At 36.7% G+C, this 24,322-nt stretch overlaps 2 protein-coding genes and 1 non-coding gene across 8 annotated transcripts in view; 1 reads left to right on the forward strand and 2 right to left on the reverse strand.

The window, feature by feature from the left end:
* LOC118897018 (centromere protein P) overlaps positions 1 to 24,322 on the forward strand; it is a 234,680-nt gene that overhangs the window by 165,160 nt on the left and 45,198 nt on the right. The window lies entirely within an intron of this gene.
* Positions 1 to 24,322, reverse strand: part of ECM2 (extracellular matrix protein 2) — a 36,386-nt gene that overhangs the window by 11,064 nt on the left and 1,000 nt on the right. The window contains exons 2-6 of one of the 3 annotated variants that reach the window (XM_036855728.1): positions 14,001 to 14,313; positions 10,124 to 10,312; positions 7,393 to 7,947; positions 4,991 to 5,106; positions 3,203 to 3,338 (exon numbers count right to left, since the gene is read on the reverse strand). In XM_036855728.1, coding sequence (XP_036711623.1) covers positions 3,203 to 3,338; positions 4,991 to 5,106; positions 7,393 to 7,947; positions 10,124 to 10,312; positions 14,001 to 14,289 — 1,285 coding nt within the window. In that variant the 5' untranslated portion in view covers positions 14,290 to 14,313. Of the gene's footprint in view, positions 1 to 3,202; positions 3,339 to 4,990; positions 5,107 to 7,392; positions 7,951 to 10,123; positions 10,313 to 14,000; positions 14,314 to 24,322 lie in introns of all 3 variants that reach the window. The other 2 variants (XM_036855727.1, XM_036855729.1) reach the window with 2 other exon arrangements.
* LOC118897610 lies at positions 20,358 to 20,464 on the reverse strand. The gene has a single exon (XR_005020497.1). It is a non-coding gene; the product is annotated as a U6 spliceosomal RNA (small nuclear RNA).

Here is a 24,322-nt window from a genome sequence, read left to right on the forward strand (position 1 = left end):
GAGTGGTACGGAAGTGTGAGTGGGGCTAGATTCTCAAGACAGAAAGATGTAGGTAGACATGGGAGGGTGAGGCAGCCAGGTGAACTCATGGAAGCATGAACTCACATGGGTGTGCTCAGGAGTAGGAAAGAGACCAGCCCTGGAGTGGGCCATATGCAAGAGGGGATGAAGGTTGTTGAGAGGGCAGAAGTGGGCTGTGCAGGGCCTTTGTGCACCAGAAAATAAGGTCTGACTTTCCTTCTCTAGGCAACAAGCAGCCTCTGGATAGGGAACAGCATGACAAAATATTAATCTGCTGGTGTTTAACATCAGCTGAAGGACAGAGAGGAATTATGGAGGCCAACTAGTAAATTATAAGTGATTCTATTTCCTCATATAACCAAAAGTCCTTAATTTCCACAACTAAAGATACTGAGAATCCAACATAATTATCTAGTACATAGTTGAGGTTTTGGAATGTAATAGAAGTTTTTCAGAGGAAAATAGATAATAGAAGTAGACTGGTGGTCATTACATGACCTCACAAGAAAGAGAAACAAAACACAACAATGTAAATTAATCTTATACATTACTTTACGGTTATTCTCTGGCTTATGTGTATATTGTGTATACATAGATAGTATGTACGTTCCTATATGTAACAGGCAAAAGGATGGAGGTAGAGAAGGTTCTTGTAGGTTAGACTGTGGCAGAAAGAGGATTTATTAGCAGAAAGTTGGTAGGAAGTCCTTCCCATTGTGGGCGGGGAGCTACATGACAGGTTATAGACATGGATAGACCTTGTGTGAGAACTTGATCTCATAGATATTCTGACTGGATAGCCACACCACCATCATTGCTAGAAAGGCCACCATGATCATGGGTTTTGTTTTGTTTTTAACATTAATGAAGACAGGAACATTTTTTAGCATGTCCAGTTTTCTCCTGCTATCCCTCCCTTCTATTTTTTCACCTTCCCTTCAATTTTAAGACCTTCCTTTTCTCTATAGTGGGTATGCACATCTCTCAGTGGATTCTGGATGAACTCCCAGCACCTCGGCATAGCATGTGCAGAGCTGTCTGTTGTGTGGTTCCTTCCTACCTTTTCACATCATCTTTTGTTCTTCACTCCCCATCACACGCTGCATCCAAGATCCATGAAACTGGATTTCCCATAGTATCCAAATTGTTTTGTTTCTTCACACCTTTGTACATACTGCTTCTCTCCCTGGAGTGCCCTTCTTCCCCACTTCTCTGGAACTATATATATAAAACCTGAAGGGTCATGAGGGAGCTAACAGAAGTGCTACAGGCCACTGATGGTCAAGCCAGGGGCTTCCACCCAGAAAAGTAGTGTCACAGTACTGGCAGTGGCCTGTGCTTGGGCTTGCCTTGCTCACTGCCAGCCAACCTGACCATCCACAGCAGTGGGACTCACAGGAGCTGAGGAGCCCCAGTGACTACAGCAGTCGAGAGAAAACCCAGTACCTGAGGGGCCAGCATTAGAGCAGAACTAAGAACTCAGTACCTGAGGAACCAGCCCTGGAACGGGACTAAAGACACAGGCCAAAGAGAAGAGGAGCCTTTGGGCCACACACTACAGGGGCCTCTCTGGACAAGGTGACAGTGCAGAGGCTCCTCACTGGCCGCCTGCACAGGGCCAAGGCCTGTGAGGTGCTCAGACTGTAGAGATGGGAGGTGGATCGAGGAAGAGGCCAGTTCACCCTGGAACACAGTCAACCCTCTGGGAATATGGAAATTTTTTTATGAGGGAGAAGTGCGTGTGGAGAAGCAGTTGTAGGAATGTGTGAGAGCACCTTCCAAATAAGGACTTAAAACATGTCATTTTGATAACACTGCTAGAAATACCATCTCACATGTAGATCACATATAACCCATTAGTACACTTGTCCTAAATTAAGTGTTCCTTTGGCTGTTTCACCTAGCAGTTAGAAATTGAACTTTCTAATGTCTTTTCCATATGACAAAAGACCTTCAAATTTTGTTTGTTAAGTACCCCGAAATCCATCTGGAAATAGAGTATTTCCATAACTCTGTAATCCTCAGATTTGGCAGTTCTCATTATTGTTTTTTCCCCATCACCAGAAGTGTTTTGTCCTTATGAAGTTTTTTGAGGAGTGAAAGGAAATAATGGAATTGTTTTATTCCTTTAAAGGCTTGGTTATCAACATTAACCTAATAAATATATTTCAAATCAAATAAAAAATGTTAAGCACTATACCTCAAGAACTACACTAGACTGTTAGGAAGATAAAAAGAAAAATTAGGCAGTTTTTGTCTTAAAGAAGCATATAATCTAATCAAAGACATAGCTAGAATTCACGAAAAGGTAAATATAATACTGCCTCTTTTATACAGAGTTCATAATATGACAACTTTAGTTATCCAGCTAGTCCAGGAACAGTCTTAAGAAGAGTAAATTCCAGTTGTATCAAATGTACAGAATGTGGGGCACCTTCACTAAAGCACATCCATGGGAAAGCCAGGCTGTCGTGGCAACCACACACCCATGGACATCATTTGTCTTGCCCTGTGGGGTGCATGTGCCTCATGGACAAGTGCCAGAGCAACTCTCTAGGGAACAAGGCTGTCAAAGCCAAAGTGACTGCCATATAGAGTGCATGTGCTAAAGTTTATGTACTTTGTTTGTAGGATTACCCCTCAGCCTCACATAGTATGCTCATTTACTTATATTTTATGCATAATTCTCATTTGCCAAAACATGTCAAGTTAAAAACTGCAGAATGTTGAGAGGCAGTGGGAGTTGTGTATGGGGTGTATTGAGCATCTAAGGGTGATTAAAGGAGACCCGTTCAACAAGCCATGATACTGTGTTATCACCACTGATACCAAAAACATCGGTACAAACACAGCACCAGAACACCTGGCTGTGTGGGGAATGTTAGTGTAACTCTTAGGATATTATGGATTTGTAATTTAGTTATTGTATTGTGAATGATGAAAACCTGAAATCACTGTAAGTTTATTTATAAAATGCATTTTTAAGACAACGGGCAGTTTAAAATACATTTTTTAAAGTTTCACCAGTCAATAGTTAAAATAAATTTTATCAACTTAAATGGTAACATGACCTAAAAAAATTTTACTAGCTATTCATTTAGCAATATTGCAAATAAAATTTCCACACAACTACAGAAGAAAGGTTATGTGGACACATATCATAAAGTCAAATGTTAAATACCTGATAAACTTTCTTCATCAATAAACTGAAGATTGTTCTCATTGATTTTAAGTTCTTCTAATGTAGATGGTAGTTCTGAAGGAATCGCTACCAAATTGTTTCCATCCATATTCAGACGCATTAAATTCTTTAGAAGCTTAAAAGGCAAATCTCAAAATTACTTTTTTATCTTGTCACAGATGTACAGTCATATATGTCATTTAATGGTCAATTTACGGTAGTTACTAAAGTTTCACAAACCTTCAGTTGCTCAGGTTTAGACAAGAATCCCCATATTCTCCCTGCCAGGTAGATGTTGGTCCTGTTAATAGCATTTATTCCCTGGTATTTTCAGCAAACTACGTTTGGTGATTTTTGCATCACACTCACCCATATTTTTATGGTGACTTTAGAAAGCAAGAGAAAGCTCCTATCGCCACTGGACCAGTCATATTTTCCTGGATCTTAGGTTTTCAACTTCTCAGCAGTAGACACAAAGTTAATTAAATCATGCAATAATCTGAATCTGTCATAGATGCTAACAAGACAGCAATTTGAACCCTTTCAGTGTGTTTGTGAACTCAGTTTTCCATCTATACTAAGTAGAAACAGAGTCATAAAACAGCACTAATGATTGTGGAAATTCTTCAAAATTAAATGCTACAAATGTCACAAACTGTTTCTGTATGGTACCCAAACAGTTTTGACTGTCTGGAGAGTGCATTTCCACATTTGTAGTCACATGTTTGTTGACCAAACTAACCTACACTACCAAAGTTACAGAATGATTTACATCAGTGGTGCTCAAAGTCAATTTCAGCAGTTTGGAAATGGGACAGAGAATCCCAAAACAAGAAAAAGGTAATTTCCTGCAGTGTCCTCTTTTTTGATCAAATACAGGAAATGCACAAGTCTCAACTGTTGTTCTATCAGGACGGCTAGCATGAGGCAGGACTCCAGGTCTTTCACATGAACGTGGACACCAAGTGTCTGGAGCTCTCTCGTCTGCAGTCCAGAATCTATATGAGAACCAGGAACTGAGCTTGTAAGAGGCCAGTGATTTGTCCAAAGAGTGGACAGAAGACCATCCAAGGGGATAAAGTTTGACCTCCTGGCATGTAACTTGTTTTACTTGGGCTTCTTTAAGCGCACACATTTATGAGTATTTGTTTACACACACAGACCCCTCCTTTCTTCTGCCTTTGTTTTTCTGAAAGTCCTTGATACTCTGTTTTCTCCCTTTTAGAAAAAATTTTTAATTAAATCTGATTCTTTCAAAGGTTTACTCTATGCTTTTCTCTTTCCCTAGCGTATCCCCATGTTAATTTTCATCTGAGCCCATTTGTTTTTTTAGAACCCCCTCCTGCTGAAGTATCCTTTATCAGATTTTGCAGATAGCACAAAATAAGGAAGCTTTGTCTTGCTGGCCTGAACATGTTAATAGAGTTTCCGGATAAGCTCTCCTTTTTTTCCCAGAAATACCTCATGTACTAAGAGACCATATTTCAACATGTTTTCTGCTACTTAGGGAGAAACTCCTCTATAAATTCAAAACATTAGTTTTGTCATTCATGCTGTTGTGGGTGCTTTAAGGACAAAGCATAGAATAAACAGCTAGAAACCTATAAAACAATATACTATATTCAAGATAAAACTTGAATGCAGTTTAGGGACATCAGAAACTTTCTTCAGAGAAAACTCCAGTAGAACATTTTACTTTTCCTTCCTTCTCCATCTCCACCCACTGACAGTACAAGTCATGAGAAAGCCATCCACGTGGACTGTTAGAAGTCAGAGCATGTTATTTACCTTGAATGCTTTTGGACCTATGCCTGAAGAGGTGACATTATTTTTGCTCAGATCAAGCCTTTCCAAATTCGGTAATCCATTAAATGCTTCATCCGGAATGGAGGTGATAGAATTGCCTAGGACACGTAGCAATTGTGTTTTAGGCCTATGTGCCTATAAATACATGTATACATGCACATGCATAGATAGCAAAAGAGAGCTTTATCTGGAGGAAAACGCAATACTTATAGCAAGGACAGTATGTATTATATAAGAAAATGAGTGTTTAGAAAAAAAACAAGACTGGGACTAGACTATTTCATATGGTCAAAATTTTCACTCTAAGGACTTGTCATGCTCTAGTACATCATGTTTTAGATGAAGCTGCTTTAAAACAGCCAGGATGTGGTTTGGCAGACAATTCTGTTAACGTTATGCATTTTACAGCAAAGATGTGTTTATGGAAGGTGCTATAGAAACTGATTTTTATAGTTATTTGTATTTCCCTAATGACATTTCCTAGACCCTGGACCAGAAATATACTGTTTTTTACAATGAAATCTTGGGCATGTGACTTGCCTTCTTTGAGCATCAGTTTCCTCTAAGTAAGAAGCTTGGGGAGATAATCTCTCAGATTGCCTCTAGATCTTATGTTATAGTTCTGTGACTTCAATCTATAGAAGTTCCTGCATGCTTTCATTTATGGGGTTTTGGTTTGGCATTTAATTAAGTACAGTAGTCAACGATTTTTAAATACAGAAAATGAGCTTATCAGAAATAGTGAGTACTATAAAAATCATGTGGTGACCTTCTTATAAAACCAAGATACTGTGACTGAGCATAGGTCATTCATCTTTCATAAGACTTTAGACTTTCACAAATTGTTTTGTTTTGTTTTGTTTTAATGGCAGAGCACACCTGGCAGGCAGGCTACAGAAGGAGGGGGCGTTGCTGGAGCAGGACACTCTGGGCATGAGAAGAATTCCTTAGGAGATCATGTGAACATGGTATCAGGAAGGCCATAACACCAGAAGTGTCCTATTGCAGATTGGCTGTCCTGATTAAAGGGGTCAGGCTGTGACTATTGAGTATTTATTTATACGATCATTTATTATTTCTGTGGTAGTTTATTTCTGTTACTTCCCCCAAGACACATCTGAAACCCCACTCAGATTCTCTCACCCCTGCATCTTCAGAGCCATCCCCAGCATGGGCCTTATCGCCAAGACTCATTCACTGTCCCAGTCTTCCCACCAGCCAGCCTTACACACGTATCTGTCCTGCCATTCCTCCACTCAGAGCTCTTCCTGGCCCTATAAGAACATGGGCAAAAAGTCTGGACCACTCCATGCCTACCACAATGGCTAAAACAAGGGGGAAAACAACAGGAACTCTCTGATATTGCTGGAAGGAGTGTCACAGCCATTTTAAGGAACTGTTTGGTAGTTTCTTATAAAGTTAAACATGCTTTTACTGTATCACTCGGCAATCCCACTCCTGGGTATATACCCTAGGAAAAAGAAAACTTAGGTCGGCACAAACATCCATATGTGGATGTTTATAGCAACTGTATGCATAATTGCCCCAAACTGGAAATAATCCAGATGTTCTTCACCTGAGACCTGTGGTCTATCCAAACAATGGAACGCCACTCAGAAGTAAGGAGGAGCCAGCTACTGATAAACGCAACAACCTGGATAGCCCTCAGAAGCATTATGATAAATGAAAGAAGTCCAGCTGAAAAGGCTACATACTGTATGATTCCATTTCTATGACATCCTAGAAAAGGTACTCTAGAGACAGAAAACATCAGGGCTGGTGAAAGGAGGGACATGAGAGAATTTGGTGAGGTGATGGAAATGTTATATTTGGTGAGGTGATGGAGATGTTATATCTAGATTATTGACTGTAAGCATTTGTCAAAACTCAAAGCATAACAGGGACTTCCCTGGCAGTCCAGTGGTTAAGACTTCACCTTCCAATGCAAGGGGTGCGGGTTTGATCCCTGGTTGGGGAGCTAAGATCCCACATGCCTTGCAGCCAAAAAAACAAAACATAAAACAGAAACAATATTGTAACGAATTCAATAAAGACTTTAAAAATGGTCCACATCAAAAAAAGAAATCTTAAAAAAAACCTCAAAGAATAACATGCTAATAATGTTTTACTATATATAAATTATACCTTATAAAGCTGGCTTTAGAAAAAAGTCAATGGGAAATCATGGTTTGATTTGGAGGAATTTACTTTATACCTGACGGTGCTATTCTGCAGTAAACACCTATCTCTTCTGCAAAGTTTTTATGTTTGAAGATTGTGAAATTAATCTGTTTGGGGTCAATTTATATTATAAAATTAAAATATAACATTCATAGGACAATGGGAGTTAACCACAAAATCAAGTGAACGTCAACGTCTCTTACCTATGAGCTCCAGACTTGTGATCTCTGGTGCTGTTAGCGGTGGTATTTGTGTGAGGTCGGCGCTGATACAGGAGATGGTTTTGTATGACAGAGAGCACCTGCTTGGCAGAGGTGGTATGCCTCTGGGGGTAGCTGGGATTGGGAGTTGAGAGGGCATCCTGAACATATCTCCTCTGACGGTGTCATCGTCATCCTCGTCCTCATCCTCATCCTCATCCTCATTCTCCCTTGCTGGGTTTCTGTGTTGATGGGCCTGCCTCCCCTCCTCTCCAGGTCTCTGCTCTCCCCCTTCTCTGCTCTGTCCCTCATTGGGAGGTCTCCCCCAATCTCCAGGTCTAGGGATCTTTTCCTTTTGCTCCCTATCTTCATCTTGTTTAATTTCTTCTTCATCCTCCTCAAATTGAAGTTCCTCTTTTCTCAGTGCTGGATGCATTTCCACCCAAGGAGACGGCTGTTGCTTATGAAGTAAACTGGTATGTTCTCTTTGTTCTGAAGAATCACCAGAAAATTCAGTTCTGTCATTTAATGCTATACTACTGAGTAGCAAATAGGAGGCTACTGACCACATAAGGAGAAGACAGCAGGGGCAAGTTGTGGTATTAATGAAAGGAAAAATCATAGTGAAAATTAGGTTAGTAAATAATATTCCCTCTAGGTATATGAGTGCAGTTTAAATGTGAAATGCATCTTGAAATTTTTGTTTGAAGTTTTAATAGAAATAAATAAACTTTATTTCTGTTTTGTAAGACTTTATAGGCAATTCTTGTTTTTCCTTGTGAGCCTTAATACTTATTGTTACTAAAGTATCATGCTATCTGGTGACTAAAGAGGGAATAATATTACCATATGTTGCTTACCATAAGCAGTCCTATTGTGAGATTGTAGTATAATCATATGTGATAACTTTATAGTAGATACTGTTCAGTTAATTGGGCTTATTGATAATGTAAGAATTTGTACACTGTCAGACATAAAAAAGTGAAAGAGATGTACATTTTACTTGTTTATGGTAGTGAAATCGGCTTTTATTTATAGATTTATTATATCTGTCTGATTTTCTTTCAGCTCCATGGGCCTAAAAGCATCCTCTGAAATTTAGAGTTATAGAAAATTCTCTTCTGTTTTCCTCCCAGACTCTGTACTTAAATTATTTTTACTGCTTGAGACCTATAGAAGACGTCCTGGACTTAAATGATGTTTCTTTAACCTAGACATATGCACAAGAGTATTTTTTATTATTCCATGATGATGATAGCATAATATATAATCGTAGAAAGTTTATCTACATTTGTATTTAGCTGTTATTATCTTTGGCAGAAAGTGGGGAAGACTTGACAAAGACCAGACTTCAGACTCACCCTCCGAATGAAGAGTTTTAGGGAAAAGTGAGCTCAGTACATAGATTTTCTTTCATCAAAATATAAAAATTTACTTAATCATTTCCATGATTTTATTTAATGCCATACGTAAATCACCCCAAAAAAAGAACTCAAAATATAATTATGTGAAGGAATTACTTGAAATTTCAATTCAGTATATATTATAAAGTTTGTGAGTTATTTTTTTCACATCTCTGACAGAACATGCAAAAGGAGAATAGGAAAAAATTAGCGAAGTGAAACTAAAACTATCATATTGAAACATTTAAAATCTTTTCTGTATATCCAAGTTTATTTTTCCAAAATAACCACAGCATTTCAAGAATAATAGTTCAAGTCCTTTGAAAAATGTCTGAGAATTTCTGGATCTTGCCTTTATAAATCTTGTGTTTCATATCCCAAGGAGTCCGTTTCATTAAACACTTTTGTTTTCTAACATTTTCTAAAGTCATAATAGCTTAGTAAAATAATTAGTAGTATACACCAAAATACAGTTCCTAAATGTTCTGAAGTTCTTCCTGGTAGGAGACTTTTGTAGGTAACCACCCTGTGATCATCCTGTGTGCGTGGAAACAATCTACCTTGATCATAGGCAACAGAAAATATCTGTATCCCTTCCCATCGAATTATTTAACACGTATTTATTTATTTCATAAGCTATCGGCCAGGCTTTTCTTGCAGGAGTCCTGAGGCTTCCTCCCTAGAGTCCTCTACTGCATCAGCCTCATAGGATAAGGCACAGTGAGCAGCCAACAGAACCTCATAGTGTGATCTTTCTGTGCACAGCAGTGCCACAAAAGAAAGCCACTGCTCCAGGGCCATTGCCCTTTATTTCCCTAGGATTACCTGAGCAGTAATGACTGCACATAGACTGGGAAAACTGGGCTTTATTCTCTCTAGATGCAAGCCACTCCTCCCTTTGTTCACCATGAGTTCTTCATCTTCATTTGGGTTAATACCAAATGTAAACACACTGAGTTGAATTAAGTGAGATAATGCATGTAAGGAACTAAGCAGAGCTCTTCACGCATACTAAGAACATGGGAGCTGTTTGCTATGTAAATTCTGTCACTACATCTGTAATGCTGTGAGTCAAATGTGGAATGTGATCTGGTCTGAGTTTACTCATTCTAACAGAGCTAGAACTCTAAAGCCAAGATGTTTTATTTTTCTCTCCCCTATCATGCAATTTCCCAAATAATTTCCATGTTTATCATCATTGTGCCAATATTTTAAGTACCCTGATGACTAGTTTATCATAATTTAAAATTTAAGGTAGTGACAAAATAAAAACAAATGGAAGTTAAAGACTAAATCACATGTGATATTTTGTTTGGGCTAAATATTTGTACCAGTATCAGAGCAGACGGGGCAGCATTCTCCTTCAGGTGTAACTGTTTGGGGGCACATCTGAGGGTGGCACTTGGTCTCATCACAAAGGACTCTTCCATTTGAGCAGAGGCAGGTAGTGCAGGGCTCAGGAGACCAAACAGCTTTGTTATACATGGTCATCCCATTTGCCAAACAGTGTCCTTTCTTTCCTAGAAAAGAACAGTAACATTTAAATTCCTTGTATGGTTACTAGCACTTGTGAATGGAAGTGAGCCCAATGTGATAGAGCCACACAAGAATAACATTCTATGTTCTTTCATGCATAGGATAAAAGTATCTTACAGATGTAACCCTCTGAAATGCTTTTCACATGCTGTATTCTCAACCCCTCTTACTTAGGCTCTGAGAGTGACCTCCTCATGGTAACTTGAGCCTGAATCGTACTTCCATCCTGCATCTGTCAGGATGGCTAAGTTATACAACAGCAACAAACAACCCCCAAATCTCAGTTATTTCTTGTTCCTGCTAGGTGTCCAATGTAGATATTGTTTGTCAGGACAAAAAATAGGCTTCATCTCCAAGCAGGCTGCCCTGATGGCCACAGCAGTGGGAATGTGAGGTTGCAAATAACACACAAGCTCTAAACATGTCTAATTACATTGACCAAGGCAAATTATATGGCTACATCTAACTTCAGAAGAGAAAAAGCAGTATAGTTCCATCACGTGCCAGAGAGCAGAGAGCTGGAACAGCACTAATGATGAATGAGCCCACATTGTACCCTTCCTGATGTGCAGATGGAGAGGTGAAATCAGACTGTATGCTTGTGGTGCTTTTTACGTTGAATTCTCGATGAGACATTGCATCAATCTTTTTTTTTTTAGAATTGTTGTGTTATTGAAATACAATTCAAATACCCTTTTAAAGTACACAGTGCAGTGGGTTTTAGTATATTGTTTTCTCTACATATGGTGTTGTAGATACATGGATAAGTGTGTCAACTAAGCAGGCCATTAGACAGTCAATTTGAATATTAGAGGGGATGTTTTCCTTCCAATCCTAGTGTTATCCCTGATAACTCTTTTCCATCTGTTGAGCCACTGTCCCCGCAAATGAGCTCTCACATTTGTCCCCTTCTTTCCCTTACTGCTGTGTCAGCCCTATTCAAGCCCTACCCATCTCTCATTTGGATACTTACAGTAAACTAATCCCACCCATCCAATTTCTCCCCTGGAAAAAAAATAGATATAATCAGGTGTTGTCTCCTGATTATAAAAGTACTATAGTGTATCAAAATTCCAACAGCCTTTTTTGCAGAAATGGAAAAGTTAATCCTCAATTTCATAAGGAATTATAAGGGGCCCCAAATAGCCAAAAAAAAATCTTGAAAGAAAAAAAAAAATTTGAGGACTCACACTTCCAGATTTCAAAACTTACCACAAAGCTACAATAATCAGCTTATATCAGTATGGTACTGGCATAAGGATAAACATATGGACCAGTGGACTATTGAGAGTCCAGAAATAAACCCATTACATCTATGGCCAATTGATTTTTGACAAAAGTGCCAAGCCCATTCAATGGGGAAAAAAGTTTTCTCTTCAACAAATGGTGCTGGGACAACTGTATATCCATATGCAAAGGAATGAAGTTGCCCCCTACCTCATGCCAAATATAAAAATTAACTCAAAATGGATCAAAACCTAAATATAAGATCTAAAATATAATATTCATAAAATAAAGCATGACCTTGGATTTGGCAATGGATTTTTAGATATGATTCCGAAAGCACAAGCAACAAAAGAAAAAAATAGATGAATTGGACTGTATCAAAATTAAAAATTTGGTCCATTGGAGGACATTGTCAAGAAAGTGAAAGGACAATGTACACAATGGGAGAAAATATTTGCAGATAATATCTGATAAGGGTCTAATATCTAGAATATATGTAAAGAACTCTTATAACTCAACAACAGAAAGCCAGCCCAATTAAAATATGGGCAAAGGACTTGAATAGACATTTCTCCAAAGAAGATATACAATGAACAATAAGCACATAAAAAGATGCTGAACATCATTAGTCATTAGGGAAATACAAATTAAACCACAGTGTGATACCACTTCACATCCACAAGAATGGCTATATTTTTTAAATGGAAAATAATGGCAAGGATGTGGAGAAATTGGAGTCTTTGTATATTGCTGGTGGGTATATAAAATGATATAGCTTCTGTGGGGAACATTTGGCAATTTCTCAATAAATTAAACATATAATTACCACATGGCCCAGCTCCTAGGTATCTTATATTCCACTTCTAGGTATATACCCAAGGGAACTGAAAACGGGAATTCAGATAGAAACTTGTACACAAATGTTCATTGCTGTGCTATTCACAGTAGCCAAAAGGTGGAAACAACGCAGTTATCCATCAATGGATGAAAGGATAAACAAAACATGGTATTTCTCTGCAATGAGATATTATTCAGCCATAAAAAAGGAATGAAGTCCTGATACACCGTACAACATGAGTGAACCTTGAAAACATTATGCCAAGTAAAAGAAGTCAGACACCAAAGGCCACATATTATAGGACTCCTTTTATGTTAAATATTCAGAATAGGCAAATTCATAGAGACAGAAAGATTAGTGGTTGCCAGGGACTGGGGGGGAGGAGAGAATGGGGAGTAAGTGCTTAATATATATGTAGTTCCCTTTTAGGGTGAAGAAAGTGTTCAGGAACGAGATAGTGGTGATGGTTGCACAACATTGTGAATATACTTAATGCCACTGAATTGTACACTTTTAAATAGTTAAATGATAAGTTTTATGTCATGTGTATTTTACCACAATTTTTTAAAAAAGTACTGTAAGACCCCTGGAAAACATTTTAGGACAATTTAGAAATCTTTAGTATACATCTTCTATACATTTTAATGCACATCACCCTATACTGCATATTTTTTAAAACAGATTTGAGATCACATTATGCATACTACTTTTCAACCTTTTTATTTTCTATTATTATAGCTTGGATATCTTTCCACTTAATTAGGGAAATTGACCTCATCGTTCTTTAAGAGTTATGGGTTCGCTATAATCATCATTTTAAATTCCCTGCCTCTAGTCTCTTTCTTCTCTCAATCATGTTGTAAATGTGGCCTAAATTGTCTATTTTCATGGTAATTGTATGTTATTTCTGTTAACCTCGTGGAAATAACATCATTTAGAAGCATTTGGTTTTCTTGAGACACTGTATGAAGTATTGGTCACAGAACATTATGTGGTGATACATTCTTTTGTCTTTTGAAAGTTTTATGTAATGGTACCATATGTATAATACAATTACTTTTTCCTTCCAAACCTGGAAAAATGTGGACCATTAAATATTAGTGTTTAAAAATGCCTAGTTGAAATCTTCGGAAGAATTTCCAACCTTTTCAAACTTTAAAAATTCAGTAGTTTGGTCTATATAAAATAAATACAGTGGCTTAACTTCATGTTTGGTTGAAAATATTTAATAGCCATGAGTTCATAGACTCATCTGAATCATTTATTTCTATATCCTAGATGACCTATCATGATAAATGAAAAAGCAGTTTTGACATGTATATTACTATATTATGATTACAACTATTTTAAATACATGGCATAGTAAACAGACTAGAAATAATAAACCAAAATAGTAACTATGATTTTATAAATGTAGTTATAGGATAAGTAATATTTTTTCTGTTTTACAATAATTTGTATTATAAGTATATTCTATAAATGGTTTTTTAAATTATTTCAAAATTTATCTTTGTAGATTAAACCAAAAGATAATATAATAACTTGAATTTTTTTTTAATTTTCTTTTTGGAGTTTTTCTCTCTTCCTCTCTCCTACTGTTTTCTTACCTGGTAACACATTATAGCTTGATTCTACTCCAGGAAATCTTAAAAAGGATTCAAACTTTTCCTCCGTACTATAATCCAAGTTAACCACGGGAAGTGTTGCTGCTGGTGTAACTATCCTCATTTGCTTAATTCCAAGCTGTCTACTGGATCTGTGGATGGGCGAGGAACTTTTTCTCTGTCTTCTATAATACATCTTCCTTCTTTCCTTCCTAGAAGTTTCTTCATTTTGTCCAAAGTCAGTTTGAAAAATGAGAAGCAGAAGAAAACAATACAAGCTAGAAAACTTCATGCTTGCTTTTTCACTATTTGATTCCTAGGATGAGAATGAAACAGAATTTCAGAGTTAGTGACTAAATTTTTACCTCTGAAAATTGGCCTATAATTGCCTATATCCTTCAGCAGCAAGTCTGTGAGATATAACACATATAATATATGGGCTCTATGCTATAGTATTACTGCCAAGTCAGAATTTAGAATTTTTCTGTCAGAATCAAATAATTTTTAGTACTTTATTGCTAGACCAGACATGAGCAAACTTTTTCTATAAAGAACCATATAGTAAATATTTTAGGTTTTACAGGCCATGCATTCTTTGTCATAACTACTCCACTCGACCCTTGTAACATGAAAGTAGACAATATGTACACAATTGTGTACACAAATTCCAAAACAGGCAGTGGGTCAGACTTAGCCCCCAGGCCATAGTTTGCCGACCCCTCTCTGGACCACTGTGTTGTAGGTTTTCAGAGGTTACTCAGGAGGTTTCTCTCCACCTCTCTGCCAAGTCATTCTGTGACTAACATCATCCACAATTCATTTTCCCAGCTCTTATATTTTATTATTTTATTCTCTAGTGTTATAATTTTCTTTGTTGGGGGGAAAGAGCATAATTGCACCAAATAAAAATAACAGCAAACTAGTATCAGTTATAAAGAGGTAAGAGGGACAAAGAGTAACTTTTAATCAGCTGGTCTCAAGAACAGTACAGGGCCCTGCACATGATGAAGCTGAAAAACATATTTGAGAAATGAATACTTTTTCAAACCTTAACCATGGATTAGCACAGAACAGAAGTCCCTGAGAGGGGGAAAATCCAAGTTGAGCTCCTGCTCACTGCCTGGAGGGAGTTCCTGCCGAGGCTGAAGCCCAGGGTGAGGACCCAGTCAGAGCCCAACAATCTCCCTGAGTTGAAAAAAAAAAAACCTGGGGTCCTGGGGATGCCAGAGAGGCAAGAGTTTGCAGAGCAGAGCACAGGGAGGTGAGAGCTACCCTGAAAAAGACTTCCAAAGATATCAAGTCTTCAACCGAGTATGATTAGCACATTTGTATGAGTAAACTACTCAACACTTGAGAAAGAACTACCATGAAGGACAAAACGAAAAAATCCTTTGGGCTAGAAAAGGCTGGGCAGACTCTGTGTGTCCACCAGTCATAGTGGAGAACCTGTACTACAAAGGGCATCAGGCAGAGTGCTCAGAAGGGCATCGGCACATCAGAGAAAACAATTTACCCTAGACTAATGGCTGATCTGATCCCATTTACAGAACTGAATAGCAAGCCTCCAGAAAGGATCAAACTGTGTGCAACAACTTAACTATGTCCCAGAGCACCCAACAAGTACTGGGAAATCCAGCAAAAATTTACTAGGCACACAAAGAAACAGGAATTGTTGACCCATGATGAGAAAAATCAATCTATTGAAACCCATCCATAGCACAGCTGACATCATTATTAAGTAGGTCATTGAAAGTTATTAAAACCATAATCTGTGTGTTCAAGACGTAGAGGAGAGATATTTAAAGAAATCCAAATTGAACTTTTAAAGATGTAAACTACAATGTGAGAGAGGAAAAACTATACTGCAAGGGATGAATAGCACATTAGACATTGCAGGAAAAAATTAGTAAACTTGAAAACATAGTCCCAGAAATTATCCAAAATGAAACACACACACACACACACGACCAGTAAAAAACATGAACAGAGCATCATCAAACTGTGGGACAACTTCAAGAAGATCAATTTATGTCCAGTTCCAGTCCCTGAAGGACTAGGGAGGCACAAAAATATTTGAAGAAATAAAGACTGGTCATTTTCCAAATTTGATGAAAACTATAAACCCCCATACCCAAGATCAGTAAACCCCCAAAATAAGAAATATGAAGAAAATTATGTCAAATATTCATCATAATCAAATTGCTTGAAAACCAGTAATAAGGGGAACATCTTAAAAGTGACCAGAGGAAAAGACACAAAGTTAAGAATAGAATAAAAGACTTCTCATTCAAAACAGTACAAGCCAGAAGACAGTGGAACAATGACTTTCAGGTACTGAAAAAAATCAACTTAGAATTCTATACTCAGTGATAATGTCTTTCAGAAACACAGGCAACATAAAGACTTTTTCAGACATAGAGAAGCTGAAGGAATTAATCACCAGCAGAATTGCACTGTGAGAAATGCTAAAGTAGAAGGAAAATTATATCAGATAGAATTATGGATCTACACAAAGGAATGAATACCACAGGAAATGGCATATCTGTAGATAAATACTTTTTTATTTTTAAATCTCTTTAAAAGATGCTAGTTTAATACAGTCATCTGTTTAACAGTTGTGTTGATTAATACAATAATACTGTATTTTGGGGTTTCTACCTTAAGTGAAAGTAAAATGTATGACAACAGAAGCAGAAAGGAGGAAAGAGGAAGTGTAAATATACTGTTGTAATGTTCTAATACTATAAGCAAAGTGGAATATCAACTGAAGATAAGATAATTGTAATAAGTTAAAGATGCATACTATAAGCCCTAAGGTAACCACTAAACAAAAAAAGAGTTATAGCTGATAAACCAATAAGGGTGATAAAGTGGAATAATAAAAATAATCCAAAACATAGTACATGTAATTCATATTAAATGTGAATTCATTAACTGCCACAGAGACTGTCCAGATTGAATTTTTAAAAATTAAGACCCAACTCTAGGGACTTCCCTGGTGGTCCAGTGGTTAAGACTCCATGCTCCCAATGCAGGGGGCCTGGGTTCAATCCCTGGTCAGGGAACTAGATCCCACATGCATACCACAACTAAGAGTTCACATGCCACAAGTAAGGAGCCCACAAGCCTCAACTAAGACCCAGCACAACAAAATAAAATAAAATAAAGCAAAACAAAATAAAATAAAGTCCCAACTCTATGCTGCCTATAAGAAACTCATGCTAAATAAAGATACAAATGGGTTAAAATTAAAAGGATGGAAAAATATATACTTTGGTAACACTAATCAAAAGAAAAGTGGGGGGAAAAAAAAAAAAAGAAAAGTGGGGGCTTCCCTGGTGGCGCAGTGGTCAAGAATCCGCCTGCCAATGCAGGGGACACAGGTTCAAGCCCTGGTCCGGGAAGAGCCCACATGCCGCGGAGTACCTAAGCCCGTGCACCACAACTACTGAGCCTGCGCTCTAGAGCCTGCGAGCCACAACTACTGAGCCCACGTGCCACAACTACTGAAGCCCACATGCCTGGAGCCCGTGCTCCACAAAAGAGATGCCACTGCAGTGAGAAGCCCACGCACTTCAATGAAGAGTAGCCCCCGCCCGCCTCAACTAGAGAAATCCCACGCGCAGCAATGAAGACCTAACGCAGCCAAAAAAAAAAAAAAAAGAATAAATAAAGTTTTAAGAAAAGACATATTTAACTCAATAAAAAAAAGGGGATGGCTATATTAATATAAGATGAAGAAGAATAAAGAGAGCCATTATGTAATGATAAAAGGATCTATTCATGAAGATGTAACAATTCTAAGCATTTATACACTGAAAGTACAGATTCAAATTACATGAAGAAAAAAACTGGTATAGCTGCAAGAAGAAGTAGACAAATCCACAGTTATCATCCAGAATTTCTACTTTCTTCTCCCAAATATGGATTTTTAAAATAGTAGATCACAAGCTAAAACAACAAGATAGCACTGTACCCTGTTAGAATGGCCAAAGTCAAAAACACTGACAAATTGTGAGGTAAGGGTGTGTAGCAACAGGAACTCTCATTTATTGCTGTGGGAATACAAAACCATACAGCCACTTTGTAAGACAGTTTGGCAATTTCTTACAAAACTAAACATACTCTTACCCTGCAATCCAGCAGTCATGCTTCTTAATATTTACCCACATGAGCTGAAAACTTATATCCACACAAAAACCTGCACATGGATGTTTACAGCAGCTATATTCATAATTGCCAAAGCTTGGGAACAACCAAGACATCCTTAAGTAAGTGAATGGATAAATAAACTGTGTTACATCCAAACAGTGGAGTATTATTCAGCGCTAAAAAGAAATAAGCTCTTAAACCATGAAAAGACATGGAAGAATCTTAAATGCTTATTACTAACTGGAAGAAGCCAATCTGAAAAGACTAGTACTGTGTGACTGCAACTACATGGCATTCTGGAAAAGACAAAACTATAGAGACAGTACAGACATACTTCGTTTTATTGCACTTTATCATGCTTCACAGATACTGCATTTTTTAACAAATTGAAGGTTTGAGGCAACCCTGCATCAAGCAAGTTTATCGGCTCCTTTTTTCCAACAACATTTGCTCACTTCATGCTGTCACATTTTGGTAATTCTCACAATATTTCAAACTTTTTCATTATTACCAAATTACTATATTTGTTATGGTGATCTGTGATCAGTTATCTTTGATGTTACTGTTGCAAAAAGATTATTATGCTCTGAAGGCTCAGATGATGGCTAGCATTTTTTTTTAGCAATAAAGTATTTTTTAATTAAGACAGGAACATTGATTATTTTTTTAGACATAATGCTATTGCACACTAAATAGAATATAGTATACTGTAAACATAACTTTTATATGCACTGGGAAACCAAAAAAAATTGTGTGACTCCCTGTGTTGCAATATTAGCTTTATTGTGGTTGTCTGTAACCAAACACACAACATCTCTGTGGTATGCTTATATGCTTATTTAGTCAGAGTTGCATGTTCACTGATTTATGATCCTACTTTCAGCTTGTGTTTTCATTGTGGCCAGGTGATGCTTTTGCTTCCTAGCAATCTATATCATTTATAATGGTGCTTCACTGTATAGAACTCAGATTTTGAATGAATCTTTGAAGTCATCTGCTTTTCCAGTAATGGGAAGTTCTTTATCTTCCATGTTCAGACAGCTCTGTCAGAAAAGTCTTCCTTAGATTGAGCTACAATTTGTTGTTCACATCATGACCCATAAGAGATTAAAAGATAAAAGCCATGTTCACACAGTTTTCTTTCTCCTGAGTTCTTAATCTTTTTTTATCAATGCTTTTTAAGATGTGTTTAAGTTTCTAAAACTAGTACATAATTTTTAAAAACTCAAAATGATACATAGGCATAAAAAACAAGTTGCCTTAACCATAATTCATAGTTTAGTACAAGGGTAGACATACTTTTTCTTCAGGGTCCAGAGAGTAAATATTTTTAGCTTTGCAGGACAACAGTCTCTGTTAAAACTACTCAACTTTGTTATTGTAGCCAAAAATAGCCATAGACAAGAAGTAAATGGATGACCATAACTGTATTCTGATGGCACTTTGGAAAACAGAATTTGGCCTATGGGCCATAGTTTCCCATCCCCTAGTTTAAGGGTATCTTTCATGATACCTTCTAAACATATATGAACATATATATTTAAACATAAATGGAATTGTTCGATATACTGCAATCTGTTTTCTTTCCATTCAGTAATAAATTGTGGTCATATGGATATATATGTCAATGTATGTAAATCTATCTGGTCTGTGCACTCTATTTTCATTCCATAAGTTATGTAACAAACAATTTGGTGATGGATATTTAATTTTTTCCACTTTTCCTCTGTTGTAAACACTCTTGTGGGAATTCCCTGGTGGTCCAGTTGTTAGGACTCCGAGCGTTCACTGCCAAGGGCACAAGTTCAATCTGTAGTCAGCGAACTAGGATTCCACAAGCTGCGTGGCGTGTCCAAAAAACGAAACAAAACAAAACACTCTTGTGCATATATCTTCTGGAAATATTTTTTATGTTCTTTTTTCTTTTTTTTTAAATTGAAGAATAGTTGATTTACAATGTTGTGCCAATCTCTGCTGTACAACAGTGTGACTCAGTTATACACATATATACGTTCTTTTTTTATATTCTTTTCCATTATGGTTTATCACAGGATATTGAGTATAGTTCCCTGTGCTATACATTAGGGCCTTGTTGTTTATCCATTCTAAATATAAGTTTGCATCTACCAAGCCCAAACTCCCAGCCCATCCCTCTCCCTCCCCTCCTCCCCTCCTCCCCCTTGGCAACCACAAGTCTGTTCTCTATGTAAAAATATGGAATGCTTCACAAATTTGCATGTCATCCTTGTGCAGGGGCCATGCTAATCTTCTCTGTGTTGTTCCAGTTTTAGTATATGTGCTGCCAAAGTGAGCACTTTTATGTCCTTAGTTGTAATTTTTAATTTATAAATAATGTAATAATAGATTTTCTGTTGTTTTTAACTATATTGTCTCTTGGGTTTATTTTTGGATGAAATTTAATATAAGTCACTTTGGTTATATTTATTAATATATTTTGAGGCCATGGTATAGGTATATACACATTTAGAATTGTTATATATTTCTGGTGCTTTTATCATTAGGTACTTTCTGTATCTCTAGTAGTGTGTTTTGTCATAAGATCTACTTTGTCTAATGAATGTAGCTGCTTTCTTTTTATTAATGTTTGCTTAATATATTTTTTTGCATCATTTTACTTTCAGCCTTTCATATTTTCAATATATTTTCTATTAGCATATCATTTTTAGTGCAATATGACAATTTTTATCTTTTAATTGGAATAGAAAGTCTATTTGTATTTATTGTAACACTTGATATGTTTGAATTTAAATATATTTTCTGAATATTTGTATTCTATTTGTCCTGCCTGTTCTGTGTGTGTTTTTTTTTCCATTCTTGCTTGCTTTCTTTTTAATTGATTGCTTAGTTTTTATTATTCCATTAGTAATTGTATACTTTTTGCTATTAAGTTCTTTGTAGAGATTACCACATACATCCTTGACTTATCAAATCTAATATAAATTAGTACCTTTACCTCTTTCTGGATTTTAACTTTACTTACCTCATCCTAGAACATAAACTACTTTTGTCATATATTTTAATTCTTTATATATGTTAAACCCTCAAAAGATTATTATTATTATTATTATTATTTTATGCTAAAAGTTCATTTAGATCAGGCTCTCTCAACCTTAGCACTGTTAACATTTGGGTTGGATAATTCCTTTTTGTGGTGGGGGGCTGGCCTTTGTATATTTAGTAGCATCCCTGGCTCCTACCCAGTAGATACCACTATCACCTTCCTCTCAGTTATAACAACCAAAAATGTCTTCAGATATTACCAGATGTGTCTTGGGGGTGGAAGGAGTCAGCCTGCCTCCAGTTAAGAACCACTGATTTAGATCTTCCTAAACATTTATCCTTTTTCTTTCTTCTTATTTCTGTCTGCATCTCCAGTCTTCTATCAGGATTATTTTCTTCCTAAAAGAATACCTTTTAGTAATTCCTTTAGTGCAGGACTGCTGATGACCAGTTCTTTTGTTTGTTGGTCATATGAAAATGTTTATATCTTATGTTCATTCTGAAAGGATGCATTTGCTAAATATGGAATTCTAGGTTGACAAGTGTTTTCTTTCAGCATTTGGAAGATTTCATTCCAGTGTCTTCTTGTTTCCATATTTTGTGTTGAGTAGTCATCTGTCAATCTAATTATTTCTCCTTTAAAAGTAACTTTTTTGGTTGCTTTTAAGATATTCTCTTTGGCTTTGGTTTTCAGCTGTTTTACTCTGTTGTACATAGATATGATTTACTTGTTTTTATCCTATGTAGGATTCATAGCACTTCTTGAATCTGTGGACTGATATTTATCAAATTTGGAAACTTCTTAGCCCTTACCTCTTCAAATAATACTTTCCTACTTCTCTCTCCTCTTTCTTTTCAAAACTACAGTGACACGTATGATAGCCTTTTCATTATGTCTTTAATGTCACTTTCCCTCTCTTGTATTTTTTATCCTTCTCTCACCCTGTGATTGATCCTGGTTATTCCACTAACCTCCCTTCCATTCACTAATTATCTGTTCAGCTGTGGTTTATCTGCTATTAAATCCATCCATTGACTTCTTTGTTTCTGTTATTGTTTTTTTTTAGTTTTTCGGCTTTTCAGTGGGTTCTTATTGTTTCTCTACTGAAATTTTCAATCTTGTTTTTCACGTTTTGAACATATTAATCACATTTATTTAAGTCTGAGTCTGAAAACTCCATATCAGGACATTCTGTATGTCTATTTCTATTGTCTGTTATTTCTTTCTAGGTTTTTAGCCATTTTCTTCTGTTTCTTCCTATGCCTGATGGCATTTGATTGCCAGCCATTGTATATGAAAAATTGTGAATATACTTTGAAGCCTACAATGAGATATTTATTATTTATCCTAAAAGGATTTACATTCAGACATGAGGTTAAGGGCACTATCAATCATAAATTGAATGATTTGAAGCTGAGTTTCACTATAACTAATTATAATTATACTTTAAGTCCCAAACCAAAACCTGGTGATTTCATCTGCATCACTTTTCCCTGCCACCCCTGCTACTTGATTGGCCCCATTCCTTGAGTTTTGTTTCTGTCTTGACTTGAGAGGCTGTTTTAAAGCTATACTAAGCTTCTCAGTCACCTCTTCTGGTTCCACAGATGCCTCCAGAAGAAAAGCTGTTCCAGATCTCTTAGGATTCCAGTCCTATCCCAAATATTGGCCCTGTTATTTTTCCTATTTTTTTCTAATTATTCTCAGCAGGCTGAATGGTCTGAATTGCATAGTCTGCCATTATAAGAAGCATGAGTTCCATCAGATTAGTTTTATTTCCCTGAAATATATCATTTTTCTCTAAGAGAATGTTTTGGGTTGTAAAAGTTTTGAATTCTTATATGTCAGAAAATATCATTTTGTTTAGTTGGAAATAGAATTATGATTTTAGAATAATTTTCCTTCAATACTTCATAGGTATTGTTCCATTTGTTTCTTATATCTGTTACTGATGAAAAGTTTAAATTGAATCTGATTCTCATCTCTTGTAACAAATCTTTTTTCCTCTCTCTGTAGAAGTTTTTTTTTCAGATTTTGAACTCATTTTTAATATTCAGAAGTTTTACTATAATGTATGGGGTGTTTTTTTTTTCCTTAATGTATCCTTCTTAGGATCTTTTACTCTAATGACTTCTTTCTTTTCCACAGAAGCTCTTTTTACACAGTTCTCTCCCATACCTATTCAAGGCTATGGTTTTCCTCTTTAAATTCATTCCCATCTTCTCTCTGTATTTGAAGGATTCCTCACAGTTTCTGTCTCACCAGAAGCTCCCCTTCTTATTTCCTACTGCAGCTATATATCCATGTGTGTATTTGTTTGTAATATATCTTCTCTTATTTCTAGGTATTTGGTAAGAGGAAAAGAGTGATATCTGCTTAGTTTGCCCTCTTGAATCTCAGTTCTTTTTATAACTTCATCTGCCAGAATTATCCTCCTGTAGTCAGGATGTACTTGGATCATATGCTGACTTGTCACCATTTTACCTTGGCTCAACAAATAGCAGCCTCTAAGTTATTTTCATGTCAACTAACCTCAGCATGCAATCTTTTTTTCAGTATATAGGTACATTAATTACTGCAGTCATTTCAAACCCTTTACTGTAGGTCACTGAAATGAAACTATATTAGAACAACTTTTTGTAATCTATATTAGTTTTAGAAAAACTAACATGCAAAATGTAAGGGAGGAGCAAATCCCCTAGCTGATTGGCGGCTAAAATTGTCAAAGTCCATTCAGAGAGCAAGGTAATATGTTGGGAAGAAATAGCAACAGCAGCAGGGGAAAGCAATATGAAAAGTTGCACTGTGAGACAGGGTAGAAGTAGAATTTGCTGAGTGGCAGGAGAAGTGAGCTCTGACAAAGAGCATAAGTTCTGTGCTCTACATAAAATTTGTACATGGAGATATTCTTGCTTTGACAGTCATATATGTGACTCTCCATCCTGTGGTAGGTGAGAGTTATGAGGAGTCAGGCCCTGGATCTAAGGGCTCTGGAGATAAACTTCCATGAGGGTCTCAGGCATCGTGTTGTCCCTGAGCCTCTTACTTAGCAGAACTTTGCCCAAGCTCACCCTTCTCCCATTATCCCATCCCTCTTTGTCTTCCACCCCCCTCCCAAATTGGCTCACTTTTACTTACCCAGAAATCTAAA

This window comes from Balaenoptera musculus, chromosome 6, assembly GCF_009873245.2.
Source record: "Balaenoptera musculus isolate JJ_BM4_2016_0621 chromosome 6, mBalMus1.pri.v3, whole genome shotgun sequence".
Taxonomy (NCBI): domain Eukaryota; kingdom Metazoa; phylum Chordata; class Mammalia; order Artiodactyla; family Balaenopteridae; genus Balaenoptera; species Balaenoptera musculus.